Source organism: Oncorhynchus mykiss, chromosome 15 (assembly GCF_013265735.2).
Source record: "Oncorhynchus mykiss isolate Arlee chromosome 15, USDA_OmykA_1.1, whole genome shotgun sequence".
NCBI classification, from domain to species: domain Eukaryota; kingdom Metazoa; phylum Chordata; class Actinopteri; order Salmoniformes; family Salmonidae; genus Oncorhynchus; species Oncorhynchus mykiss.
The window spans coordinates 64,215,158-64,227,844 of record NC_048579.1 but is presented as its reverse complement, the minus strand read 5'-3'; the positions used below and the strand labels follow the sequence as shown (position 1 = coordinate 64,227,844).

The window sequence follows — 12,687 nt, the reverse complement described above, 5'->3', positions numbered from 1 at the left end:
CTCTCTCTGTTTCTTTTTTTCTCTCTCCAAAAATCATTTTTTATTGCATTTGTAACATTTGGCACAATACAAATTCATGGTGCTTTTACAAGATAAACCTGTAAAGATCAAACACTGACCTTTTTTTTTTCTTAAAGAAAGTCTTCTCAGTATAAATGTTTTTTCTCTTTTCACTGCATTCTCTGTAGCATTGGTTTTTTTAAAAAATCACACAGAATGCCTCTTTTTTTTTTATTTTAACAAGTCTACCCTCATTTCTCAAAGTCAAGACAGTATGTTAAACAACTCGTCTTTTTAAATAGAAGTTACAAGTTAGAAAATAGTTTCAATGTATTTATTTTTAATATAATATGCTTCTCTATCACCAGTCCATGGTACTTTCAATAGTTTCATATATAGATTTATTTATAAGCATGTACAACAAGAAATGTTCAGTCTTTAAGTTTTGCACTCTGTACAAAAAAGAAAGTTCCTGTCTTTTCCCCCGTTGTGCATTCTATTGCATGTAGTTATGAGAAGAGAGGGGTGGCTATGGGGATTGGGACTTGCCTGGGGGGTGGGTGGGGGGTTGTGTGGGGGGCTTTAAATCTGAGTCTCCTGAACCTTCTCCTTGGTGTGAGTTTTTATGACAAAGGGCTCAGGGAGGTTTGTGATGGCGCTGGGCAAGGTTCGAGGGAGAGAGTTCCCAATGTTGTTCTCTGTCCATTTAGCCCCATGTCCTGCTGGCTTGTACGTGTTGTATTTGGGCTTGAGGGTGCGGTAGTCCACCTTGTGATGGTCTGCTTTGTGGGGACTGGAATCCATTTTGGGTTTCTGGTTGCCATAATCCTGTTTGTGGGGGCTGTTGTAGCCTGATTTGAAGACGATGTAGTCCGGCGCGCCCTTGGGGGTGTGTTCTGATTTGGGTTTGTATTGACTGTTGTCGGGTTTGGATTTGTGTGTACTGTACTCCGGTTTGGATTTGGACTGAGTGCTGTAGTCAGGTTTGTAAGGGCTGTAGTCTGGTTTAGGTCGTGGGTGAGTGCTGTAGTCAGGTTTGAATGGGCTATAGTCCGGTTTGGGTTTTGGATGAGTGCCATAATCCGGTTTGAAGGGGCTATAATCTGCTTTAGGTGTTCTCGGGTGAGTACTACTGCTATAATCCGGTTTGAATGGGCTATAATCTGCTTTAGGTGTTCTCGGGTGAGTACTGTAGTCAGGTTTGAAGGGGCTATAGTCTGCTTTAGGCTGCTTGTGAGTGCTATATTCCGGTCTGAACGGGCTATAGTCAGCCTTTGGTCTATGAAGGCTAAAATCTGGTGTAGATTTGTGGGTGCTATATTCCACTGTAGATTTGTGGGTAGTGTAGTCCACGGTTGGTTTGTAGGTGGTGTACTCAGCCTTGGGCTTGTGTATAATGTAGTCTGGTTTGGGCATGTGGATTGTGTAGTCCCCCTTGTAGTCGGCTTTGGGTTTGGGGAAGCCATAGTCTGTTTTGTGGCTGATATAATCCAGTTTTTGGATGCTGTTGTGGTCTCGGATCTGGTTGGCAGCCGAAGCAGGCGGCGGCAGGTCCTCCTCGTCCACCTGGATGATTTCTACTGTACGGGTGGCTGCCACTGTGCTCCGCTGCTGGTGGCGCTTCCTCAGCTTGTAGAAGGCGATGAGCATGACGGCGGCCAGTAGCGTGACGGCTACGAAGCAGCCGATGATGATCTTGGTGGTTTTCATCATCTCGTCCAGGCTGGGGACTGTGTCGGGTGGCTTGACCGTGGCGGACTTGGAGGCAGGAACGGCGGACGGTCGGGCGCCTGGCTGGCCCTCGGTGTTCTGGAGCAGAACGGTGGGAGTAGAGATGAAGACGGGCTGAAAGAGGGAGGGCGAGGCGGTGGTGGTGGTGCCAGCGTCTCCTCCTGCTTCTCCTCCTGCCCCCCTACCAGTGTTAGGGGCGCTCGTTGTGGTCTTGGGCTTGGGCATCTCCGTGGTAGGTCCCGGCACTTCCACGGTCACTGTGGTGAAGTAGCTGAGGTTGGACGTGTTGAGTTCAGCCGCGCTCACGTTGAGGTAGGCCGAGGCGTTTGAGTTGCCGGCCGCGTTGGATACCATGCAGGTGTAGGTGCCTGTGTCAGCCGCCAGCACGTTGGAGAAGTTGAGCGTGCCGTCGTTGAGCACGGCGATCCGCTGGTGGGCCGAGGCATGCGTCAGGATGGTCCCATTGGGCAGCAGCCACCGGACCGAGGACATTGGCGCAGTCCGGCAACGGAGCTCCGCTACGCGCTCTGCCGAAATGTTTAAGTCTCTTGGCGCATCGCCTATGAAGGGGGCAGAGCACTGGAGCACGCCGGTCTCCCCCCGGTCCACCTCCACCAGCTGGCGGCCCCGCATGTGGGCCGGCGCGTGGCATCGGCCACAGCAGGTAGAATTGGTAGGGATGTACTCTCGCAGCCAGCGTGCCAGCCACAGGGCTTCACAGCCACAGTTCCAGGGGTTGTGGTGGAGGTGCAGTTCCACCAGGTACCTGAGGGGGGAGAACAGGTCGTGTGGCAGGGCGCTCAGGTTGTTGTGGGCTAGGTTGAGCTCCACCAGCGAGCTCAGGTCGTCAAAGGCGTTGCGCTCGATCACCCCAATCTGCGAATTCATCACCCACAGCTTCTTGAGTGAGCGCAGGCCCCGGAAGGAGCCTGGCTTGATTTCGGAGAAAAGGTTCTCCGAGATCTCCAGTTCCTCCAGGCCCAGCAGGGGGCTCAGATTGGGCATCTCCCCCCGGATGTTGCACATGCCCAGGTTGAGGTACTTGAGGTTGTGCAGGCCCTCAAAGGCGCCATCGGAGATGAAATCCAGCTTGCGCAGCTCGCCCAGGTCCAAACGCATGAGCGAGGGCACTCGGTTGAAGGCATACGAAGGGATGCTCTCGATGGGGTTATTCCTCAGCCATAATTCCCTGAGCTTGGACAGGTACTCAAAGGCACCACTGGGCACCCCAGTTAGCCGGTTGTCAAATAGCTCCAGCGTGTTTAAGCTGGTGAGGCCATTGAAGGCGCCCACCTCGATCTGCCGGATGGCGTTGCGGCCCAGCTGCAGAACCTCAAGGTGGTGCAGGTGTCGGAAGGTGTCGGCTTGCACCTCTCCAATGGCATTCTCCATCAGGTTGAGGTGGCGCGTGTTGGCGGGGATGCCCGGGGGCACGCGAGTGAGGCCGCGCCGAGTGCACACCACCTTGCTCAGTTGGCTACTACACGAGCACTGCGGTGGGCAGCCCTGAGGGCCTGGCGCTGCCGCCCCCGCCATAGCCAGAGAGGCGCTGCTCCACACTCGCGCCATCAGGAACACAACACAGAGCAGGGTGGCTCGACGCACAGCTACCCGCCCCAGGAGACTCATGATGTGGCACGCTCATAATTCAGCATCGTCCGGGGGGGGAGAGGGCCGGAGGTGGGGTTGGGGGGGGGGGGGGGGGGGGGGGGGGGGGGGGGGGGGGTCGGTTGGTTGGTTGAATGGGTTGGTGGTCGAAAGTGGGAGGAGGGGTGAGGTATAAAGAGGGGAGGGAGGGGGGTTGGTTCTTGAGTAACCAGGAGAGGGCTGGCCCTACCCCGGATTAAGCAAAACTCTGGCTCTCTTTTCCATGGACACTACTGGAGGGGGGAGGACAACTGCTCTTAAATGTTTCAGAGAAAGATAAAAAAATAATAGAATAGGAGATGGAGATGATTGAAATAGGGTTGGAAACTCTAGACACCTACCTCAAGCTTTTTTTTTTACAGGTCCTTACGAGATTGTTTTCTCTTTTTTTGTCAATCACAGAGTGTTTAAATCAGGTATATATCCAAGGAGCAGAGAAATAAAGACTTTTCTTTCTGCTCTGTTAGAAGCAAATGAAGTGAAGATTCTTTGCCAAAATGGCCCCTTTTTTATAATTCCACACAAGCGAACATCATCCGAAGAAGGAAAAGATGTGAAGGCCCATCCGAAGCTTATGTTTTAGATGGGTAGGAATCCAGTCAGGCTCCTATAGCAGTACACGCTCGCTCGCTCTCGGCTGCTCTTCTCCCGCTTGTCCTTGGAATCCGCCGCTCGATGTTTCCGCCGAACGCCTTCTCCAAGTCTCCATAGCACAAACGCGTACTCACCGACACACACACTCCGCACTCTGAAAACCCAAGGCAGAAAATGGGTGGGGGTTTAAGGAGGAAGAAGAAAAATTCCAGTCCTTTCAAATTTTCTTTGAGGTGGGGGGGAAACAGGACCCCTTTTCTTGGCTCTTTCTATTTTTTGGTGGTCAGTCAGTCCACCCTCTCTCTCTCTCTCTCTCTCTCTCTCTCTCTCTCTCTCTCTCTCTCTCTCTCTCTCTCTCTCTGTGTGTCGCGTCGTGTCCACTTGATTTCTGTAGCGCTCGGCAGGGTTGAAAAGGCTACGCGACACACACTGCGGTCATTAGCTTATTTCTCCTCTTAACTAGCTCTGCGCTCCAGCACAGCAGCACGCAAACACGGCTCGCCAGCAGCGGCGCTCACACACACACACACACACACACACACACACACACACACACACACACACACACACACACACACACACACACACACACACACACACACACACACACACACAGCAGCTGCAGCCTGCCTCCCGCGCACTTCCCAATAATCCGTCAATTTCTTCCGAGGGTGGGTGGGGGTTAGTAGCAGGGTTGAGAGAGGTGGGGGGCGTAGAGTAGATTCAGCAGCAATATCAGCACAGCAAAAAGAGGCTAAAGCGCCATCTCCCTCGGTCTCTTTCTCGCTCCTGTTTTCAATCCCTTTTTTTCTTCACCGCGCGGCAGAATAGGAGAGTGAAGCAAGAGAGAGCCGAGCGGGGCACAGGATGTTACAGCAGCATCGATGAGGAAAACAGATCCGCTGTAGCAGCAGATGAGCGAGAGCGGGGATGTGTATCTCTTTCTCTCTCTCCCCCTCTCTCGCTCTTCTCATCCCCTGCAGTGTCCTGAGGTAGTGGCCAAGCTCAAAGCACTCAGTCCTTTGTGTGTGCCAGCGCGAAGCCTCTCAACCGTGTTAGCTTCCACTGTCCTTCTTGTTTCTCTCTCTGGCTCCCTGGTTTAGAGGAGAATAAAGCGCTGCCCAGGTGAACTGGAGAAAACGGCAGCGTGTCCCCACGGCAACACAATTTTAACCCCTGCAGCCCCGGTGTTAATCCTGCTGCTCAGGTTATTCCGGCACGTTTTTCTGGTGCCAGTGTGGTGCAAGGCTGCTCTCTCTCTCTCTCTCTCTCTCTCTCTCGTTTACTCACTCTTTCATTCGCTTGTTCACTCTGTTGCTCTCTCTCTTTCTCTTTTGTCCTTGAGTGGGGAACGTGAATGTACTGCTGACGCATCCCGCTCGGAGCAGTGCATTGGTTTGATGCAGTGTTTTTGTGCATTAACTAATCCACTCTCTCCTTCTCTTTCTTTCTCTCTCTCCCTATTTCTTGCTCTCTCTCGCTCCTCCTCTCCCCTCTCCCTGTTCCTCTTCTCGCCAGTCTCACTCAAGCCTTTGCTCTCTCTCCTCGTTTGCCTGTCTATTCATATTTTTTCTCTCCCCAATTGCTCTCTCTCTCTCTCTCCGTCCTCCTGTCAGAAGGTCAATGTAGAGTGAGTGTATCCTCCCTGACGTGTGTGTGGGTGTGTGCGCGTGCACATGTGCACTCTGGGCCCTGGGACATTTTGAGGACTGGATGGCGGGAGATGGTCTACTGTTGAGAGGGACAGAGAGAAGTGAAGGAGAGATGGAGAGAGGGACGGAGAGAAGTGAAAGAGGGAGTGAAAGCGGGACGGAGAGAAGAAGTGAAAGAGCGAGTGAAAGAGGGACGGAGAGAAGTGAAAGAGGGAGGGAGAGAGACGGAGAGAAGTGAGAGGGACGGAGAGAAGAAGTGAAAGAGGGAGTGATAAAGAGGGACGGAGAGAAGTGAAAGAGGGAGTGAAAGCGGGACGGAGAGAAGTGAAAGAGGGAGGGAGAGAGAGACGGAGAGAAGAAGTGAGAGGGACGGAGAGAAGAAGTGAAAGAGGGAGTGATAAAGAGGGACGGAGAGAAGTGAAAGAGGGACGGAGAGAAGAAGTGAAAGAGGGAGTGAGAGAAAGAGAGAGGGACGGAAAGAAGTGAAAGAGGGAGTGAGAGAGAGACGGAGAGAAGAAGTGAGAGGGACGGAGAGAAGTGAAAGAGGGAGGGAGAGAGAGATGGAGAGAAGAAGTGAGAGGGACGGAGAGAAGTGAGAGGGAGGGAGAGAAAGAGAGGGAAGGAGAGAAGAAGTGAGAGGGAGGGAGAGAGAGGGACAGAAGTGTGAGGGAGGGAGAGATAAAGAGAGTGGGACAGACAGAAGTGAAAGAGGGAGAGAGAGGGTCATAGAGAAGTGAGAGGGAGAGAGAGACAGAAGTGAGAGGGAGGGAGAGAGAGAGGGACAGAGAGAAGTGAGAGGGGGGAGAGAAAGAGAGAGGACAGAGAGAAAAGTCGCTCTGATTTCGATAAACACCTCTTTTTGATGAATGATTTTACTCTTCATCTACTGTCTCTCGTTCGCCCTCTCGTTCGCCCTCTCGTTCGCCCTCTCGTTCGCCCTCTCGTTCGCCCTCTCGTTCGCCCTCTCGTTCGCCCTCTCGCTCGCCCTCTCGCTCGCCCTCTCGCTCGCCCTCTCGCTCGCCCTCTCGCTCGCCCTCTCTCCCTTTCTCTCTTACTCCTCCATTCCCCAGGAACAGGGAAGAATATCTGACCCCTTCCTTTCCCCACTATTCTCTCTCCCTTTAATTCCCTCTCTCGCTCCCACCTCTTCCTCTCCCTCTCTCCTCAAAGTGATGTGAGTGAATGGTGATTAGTCAGGGGTCTGGCCCCTGGTCGGAGAGTGGGATGCTGCTGACTGGCGCTTGGAGCACATCAGGCCACCGTGCAGGGTCTTCTTGGTGTGTGTACAACAGGGATTCCTCAACTAGACACAGATGGGTTTTTTTATTTTGTGGATGGTCTTGGGGCTGGAACATAAGTACAAATCATTTGTAGACTGCACATTGAATGTAAGAATATATAATATTTGACTAAAACATGATCATTTCAAACCTTGCTTACATTTGTGTACGATCACACTTGAGGACACTTTGGAGAATATTTCCAAAATTCAAATTATCGCTGATTTGCTGGTGTTTTTACAATATTTTATGTCCAACAGTAAAACTTTTGTTTATTTATAATTGTTTTGCTCAGAAAACCCATAGTCACTTGACCGCCAGCTGGGGAACCCTGGTTCAGAACATAGAATTACAACTGATAAGGGAGGTCCTCATTAGACATCACCGGCAACAACGTCGCCTAACAAACCCACCGTCACTGGACCAGACTGGACTTCAAAATGTGCTCTTCACTGACGAGTCGCGGTTTTGTCTCACCAGGGACGATGGTCGGATTTGAGTTTATCATCAAAGGAATGAGCGTTACACCGATGCCTGTACTCTGGAGCGGGATCGATTTGGAGGTGGAGGGTCCGTCATGGTCTGGGGCGTGGGTCAAAGCATCATCGGACTGAGCTGGTTGTCATTGCTGGCAATCTCAAATGCGTTACAGGGAAGCCATCCTCCTCCCTCATGTGGTACCCTTCCTGCGGGCTCATCCTGACATGACCCTCCAGCATGAGGGTGAGGACTAAGGCCATTCCCCCCAGAAATGTCCGTGAACTTGCAGGTGCCTTGGTGGAAGAGCAGCAAAGAACTGGCAAAGCTGGTGCAGTCCATGAGGAGGTGATGCACTGCAGTACTTAATGCAGCTGGTGGCCACACCAGATACTGACTGTTTCTTCTGATTTTGACCCCCCCCACCCCCCCATTATTCCATTTATGTTAGTCACATGTCTGTGGAACTTGTTCAGTTTGTCTCAGTTGTTGAATCTTATGTTCATACAAATATTTACACATGTTAAGTTTGATGAAAATAAACGCAGTTGACAGTGAGAGGACGTTTCTTTTTTTTTGTTGACGTTTAGTTTAGTTGATTTGGCTCGCACACGCATACAGCCGGAAGACCTAACCCGGGATAATCTGCACAGCTCCATGAACCCAGTCACAACATCAACCTGCAATGTCAATTGCCCTTCTGTTATAATGGGCCAAGCCCAAATGTAATGTTGTGTGTGGATGAGGTGATCAGTGGTACTGGCAAGCGCTCTGTCTGTTCAGAGCGGGAACAGTGTGTTGCGTTTGACCCAAGGGTCTCATACGAGAATTCCTTACCAAAATGACCCATCAACCCATAATGACCACAGCTGGTAGTTGGTAGGCTCCTCTCCTTGTAGCCTGCCCTGGATTGACTCACTGAAACAGTTCCCCCTAATGCCGCATTGAATTGACCCAAAATGGCAGCTCTGCTCTGATAGGCTCTAGTTCTGCCCCCCCCCCCCCCCCCCCCCCCCCCCCCCCCCGTAAATAATGTTGATATATTTCTGGTTGTGCTAAAGCACTGGCCAAGCAGTGCTGGTGGTCATATGACGTTACGGTGATCCATAATGGCAGAAGGGAGCCTGGTTGAGTTGTGGTCGGCCCCTGACGGCTTCTAACGTTGAAAGACTTAACTGCCTGACCACCACCATGCCACCCTCTCATGCCCGCTAGCCCTAACGTGCCTGCTGCTGCCTCGAATGCCCTGGACCGCCCGGCGTGGTTTGTGGGCACGAGGCGACCCACTTTTTGGCACAGTGGGTCTGCCAGTCAGTTAGCATTTCAAGGGTAGACGTTGTGTGTGTGGTGCAGAACCCAGGCCTTGGGGCTACAGCCAGCGAGTCTGGGATGCTACCAGTCGCATGTAGGTCAGCTGTGTGTTTGTGTGAGATATGAGATGAGGGAGCGAGAGGACCAATGAGTATATGTCCTGCCGTATATCCCTAATGCTAATCTGATTATATACTGTACACAGTAGCAGGATGATAGGTCTAATGAATATTATGTCATTGCACAGCCCTCGCCAGAAATGAGGATTTGTGTGCGTTCTGTTTAGTTTGAGAGTGTAGGCTAAAGAGCAGGGGTGGGCAACATACGAGCCCATTCAATCCTGCCCAGGGGAGATTTGAGTAAAAAATATACTAACAATATTGGGAAATGTATTATTTTGGGTTAAGGTCCAGGTCACTCTTGAATGTCCAAAACTATATGGAAATTATTTTAAAATTCTAATGGACCTAAAAGTTTCAAATCACTGCCCCTTTTTCTGTCCGGCAAATTGCTTTTGACGAAGTAATTGCTCCGAAAAAATCTGTGCAAAAATATCGAATGCAACTTTCTATCGTTGGATTCTATCTTATTACCTTTGGAATCAGAGGCAGATGCTTACTCCCATCTGCCGTCCCCAATGCCCTAGCAAAACCCAACTTGAAGGTAACAGCCCTCACAGTTGCCCCTAGTGGCTGGTTTCTACATCATCTCCCGACATCCTCAGACATGGATGGACGTGGGATACTGACTTGTATCATGGGTGACCTGGCTGCTATAGCGCCTGTGAGCCTGAAAGGCGTGTGTGCTTGGGGAAAGACGTCTCTGCTTCTCTGTGTGTGTTTTCTGAGTTTGTATGTGCTCATTTCTTTTTGCATTAGCTGTGTGTGTTCATAGTGTTTGTGTGTGTGTGTCTTTCACCTCTACAGTATCTAGGGAGACCACAGTCCTCTCTCTCATCAGTTCTGCTCAGCCTCATCCCCAGTTAACTGGGTTTAACCATTTCTCCAGCCCACTGCCCAGCCCTCCGCTGGGAACTTTGTCCCCTTCTCTCTCTCACTCTCTCCAGACTTTCAGTTTTCAATCCTCTGCTAGTTTTAGTATTATTTTTCAGAGGAGGGAACACACACTGACTGACCTTGGGGAAGAGGACAGGGGTCGGACACTTCTTTTCCCATTTTTCATTTCAATTTCCAGGAATTAATTCTGGGAGAGATTACACCCACAAAGACCGCCGCCACCCTGGCGAGAGAGCTTAAACCGCGTGTGAGGGATTTTACCATTAATCATTATTCTCATTACACACTTTACACACACCATACACAGTGTGACAGCTGGCAGTTGTCCAGCATACAATGGAATCACTCACTCACTCACTTACTCACACACACACCTGTACACGCACCCAGACATATGCTACATTGCAACTAGATTAAATATTCTAGATTAGACTTCTGTAATCCACCTGGGTTGGGTTCAATGTGAGTTTTATTTTATCACGTTAAGCTGTCAGTTAAATGACATTAGGTGAATTTAACCCACCATAGATAATCTCAACTCAACCTGTGTGGCCTCTTGTCTGTCTCTTGTCTCTCTCACACTCTTCTCTCCTTCTTAAGTGTATTAGTGCGTGGTCTAATATTTGCCCAGATGGTGTGGGAGTGTGAGACGTGGTATATGTGTGACATGTTATTGGGGGCTTAAGGGTTCAGTCTAAGTGAATCCACACTTCAACCCCCCCTCTTTGTGTCTCTCTCCCTCTCTCACCCTGTTGATCTCTGTCCTCCTCAGTGTTGATCTCTACCTCTTTCTCCCCTCTTCCTCCTCATCTCTATCTTTCTCTCTCAATCTTCCCTCTCTGCTTTCATTCCCCTCTCTCTGCTTTCGTTCCCCTCTCTCTGCTTTCGTTCCCCTCTCTCTGCTTTCGTCCCCCTCTCTCTCCTTTCGTCCCCCTCTCTCTCTCCTTTCGTCCCCCTCTCTCTCTCCTTTCGTCCCCCTCTCTCTCTCCTTTCGTCCCCCTCTCGCTCTCCTTTCGTCCCCCTCTCGCTCTCCTTTCGTCCCCCTCTCGCTCTCCTTTCGTCCCCCTCTCGCTCTCCTTTCGTCCCCCTCTCTCCTTTCATTCCCCCCCTCTCTCTCTCCTTTCTTCCCCCTAGTGAAAATCCCCCTCTCCTTTCATCCCCCTAGCAGCTCTCATAATAGCCATTGTTTATAGACTAATGACCTTCATTATGTTTGGGGCCAGTTTGTAGCCCCGCCAGAGCTAGTGGATTAGCTAGCCTCATGTCAGCTGGATGTGGAAGAAAGCAGGCTTAAAGTAGCCAACCCAGTGATCATCCTCATCATCATCATCGCCTGTTAAAAGCCTTCTAAATAGCCTAGCAGACAAACATGTAATGAAAAGACTATAGAAGTCACCCAAATACAATTTTGGGATTTGAGAATCATCATATCTTTTTTATATGGCTTATTGCACATCTGAGGCATAGCGTTTGTGGTCGTGAGATTCGAAGGTCAATTGTGTGTAGTTTAGCCTAACAATGTTTGGATTTAGTAATCTTGTGTTTTTTATAGTGTGACCTTTTAGATATTTAGTGGTGTAAATAGCCAAAGTGTTTGTGTTAATGTTCTGGGGCACACACACACACACACACTGTCACATTTAGGAACGCATCCAACCAGTGCTCTCCCTGGCATCCGGTACCAAGGGGGTGGGGCCAACCCCCTGTTGCTCCCCCATTCTACCATATGCAAATTCCCCCGCCGTGTATCCCAGCCACGTCATTGGTCGAGGAGGCTCCATTAAGATTCCGGAAGCGTCGTGGCATGCGCATTATCCCTCACTGTGTCGCCTTGCCAACCACCTGACGGGCTAGCGGGCTGTAAATAGAGAGGGCTCCATTCTCAGCTCCCTGGGTAAAGACATGTTAATGCCCAACCATGAGAGGCCTTAAATCTCCCTGACTTTTAGCTGCTTGGGAGCAGAGGACGTGTGGGTGGTGGGGGGTTACTCTGGGTACTCTGCCCTACTCTCTCAATCTCCCTGTTCTCCCAATCCTCTAGTCCTTTTCAGGGGCTGGTGAAAATTAAACTTGCCTGTATGTCTCTGTCTCTCTCTCTCTGAGTTTGATGGCTAGCTGAGCACATTCTCCATTGCAGCACAACCGTGGTAAAGAAAGCCTCTAAGAGTTAGTCTAATATTCTGTCCAAACTGTTTTATGGTCTCTGCCTAGCGAACTCTTTAAACGTGACCACTGAAATACATGCTATGTCAACATTTTAATGTGGATGGTTTTCCACACATCCAGTTGTGACATTGTGTTAACACCTTTGTACCTTGCCTCACTGTCATGAGATGCTAGCTTCTGTCTCCAAAATGGCATCTCTACTTACCTCCTGTTTACCACAGTCTTCCATGAAACGGCAGGGTAAGCGTGGAAACTCCATCAGAAACCATGTGGGAGGATTAGGAGGGGAGGGGAGGCAGGTTAGATCGGGACAGAAGGGAACAGCTTTCATCCCCAAAAATCCGTCACAGATATATGCCAGACTATCAACAATGGTCAGACTGAGTTCAATGCCCACAGCCTGTCTCTGTGTGTGTGTGTGTGTTCCTGTCTGTCACAAATCCCTTCTGCAGGAAGATACAGAACCTTTCACAGATATTACCTCTGGAAAGAGTTTCAGCCAGTGAGGAAGGTAGCTAGCCTAGATGGAGAACCCAGTGAAGCCAGGGACCATGGGGTTTTGGTCAAAAGTAGTGTACTAAATAGGGAATAGGGTGCCATTTGGCGCTTTAATGTATTCCTGCTCAGTGTAGCCCTCAGACACTGGGAGCTCGTCGGGCAGATTGAAGCCCCTGCTACCATTCAAATGAACAATCTGTTCCCAGGCTACTAGGCTGGAGATGAGTCAAAACGGCTGCGGGGGAACAATGTGATAAGATGCTGTAATACAGGCTAATGCAGAGAGGTGTGAGCATGCGCAGTCAGGCACTGTTA

The 12,687-nt window shown here is 50.4% G+C and overlaps 2 protein-coding genes across 2 annotated transcripts in view; one reads left to right on the top strand and one right to left on the bottom strand.

Moving 5' to 3' along the window:
- Nucleotides 1-12,687, top strand: part of LOC110490780 (staphylococcal nuclease domain-containing protein 1) — a 369,157-nt gene that overhangs the window by 160,125 nt on the left and 196,345 nt on the right. The window lies entirely within an intron of this gene.
- On the bottom strand, nucleotides 14-5,761 carry LOC110490817 (leucine-rich repeat-containing protein 4-like). The gene has a single exon (XM_021564266.2). It carries the CDS (start codon nucleotides 3,358-3,360, stop codon nucleotides 583-585), a length of 2,778 nt encoding a protein of 925 aa, XP_021419941.2. The 5' UTR covers nucleotides 3,361-5,761; the 3' UTR covers nucleotides 14-582.

Bases quoted from the DNA above. Each gene is read 5' to 3' on its own strand.
- LOC110490817 (XM_021564266.2), bottom strand. From the start codon at position 3,360: ATGAGTCTCCTGGGGCGGGTAGCTGTGCGTCGAGCCACCCTGCTCTGT.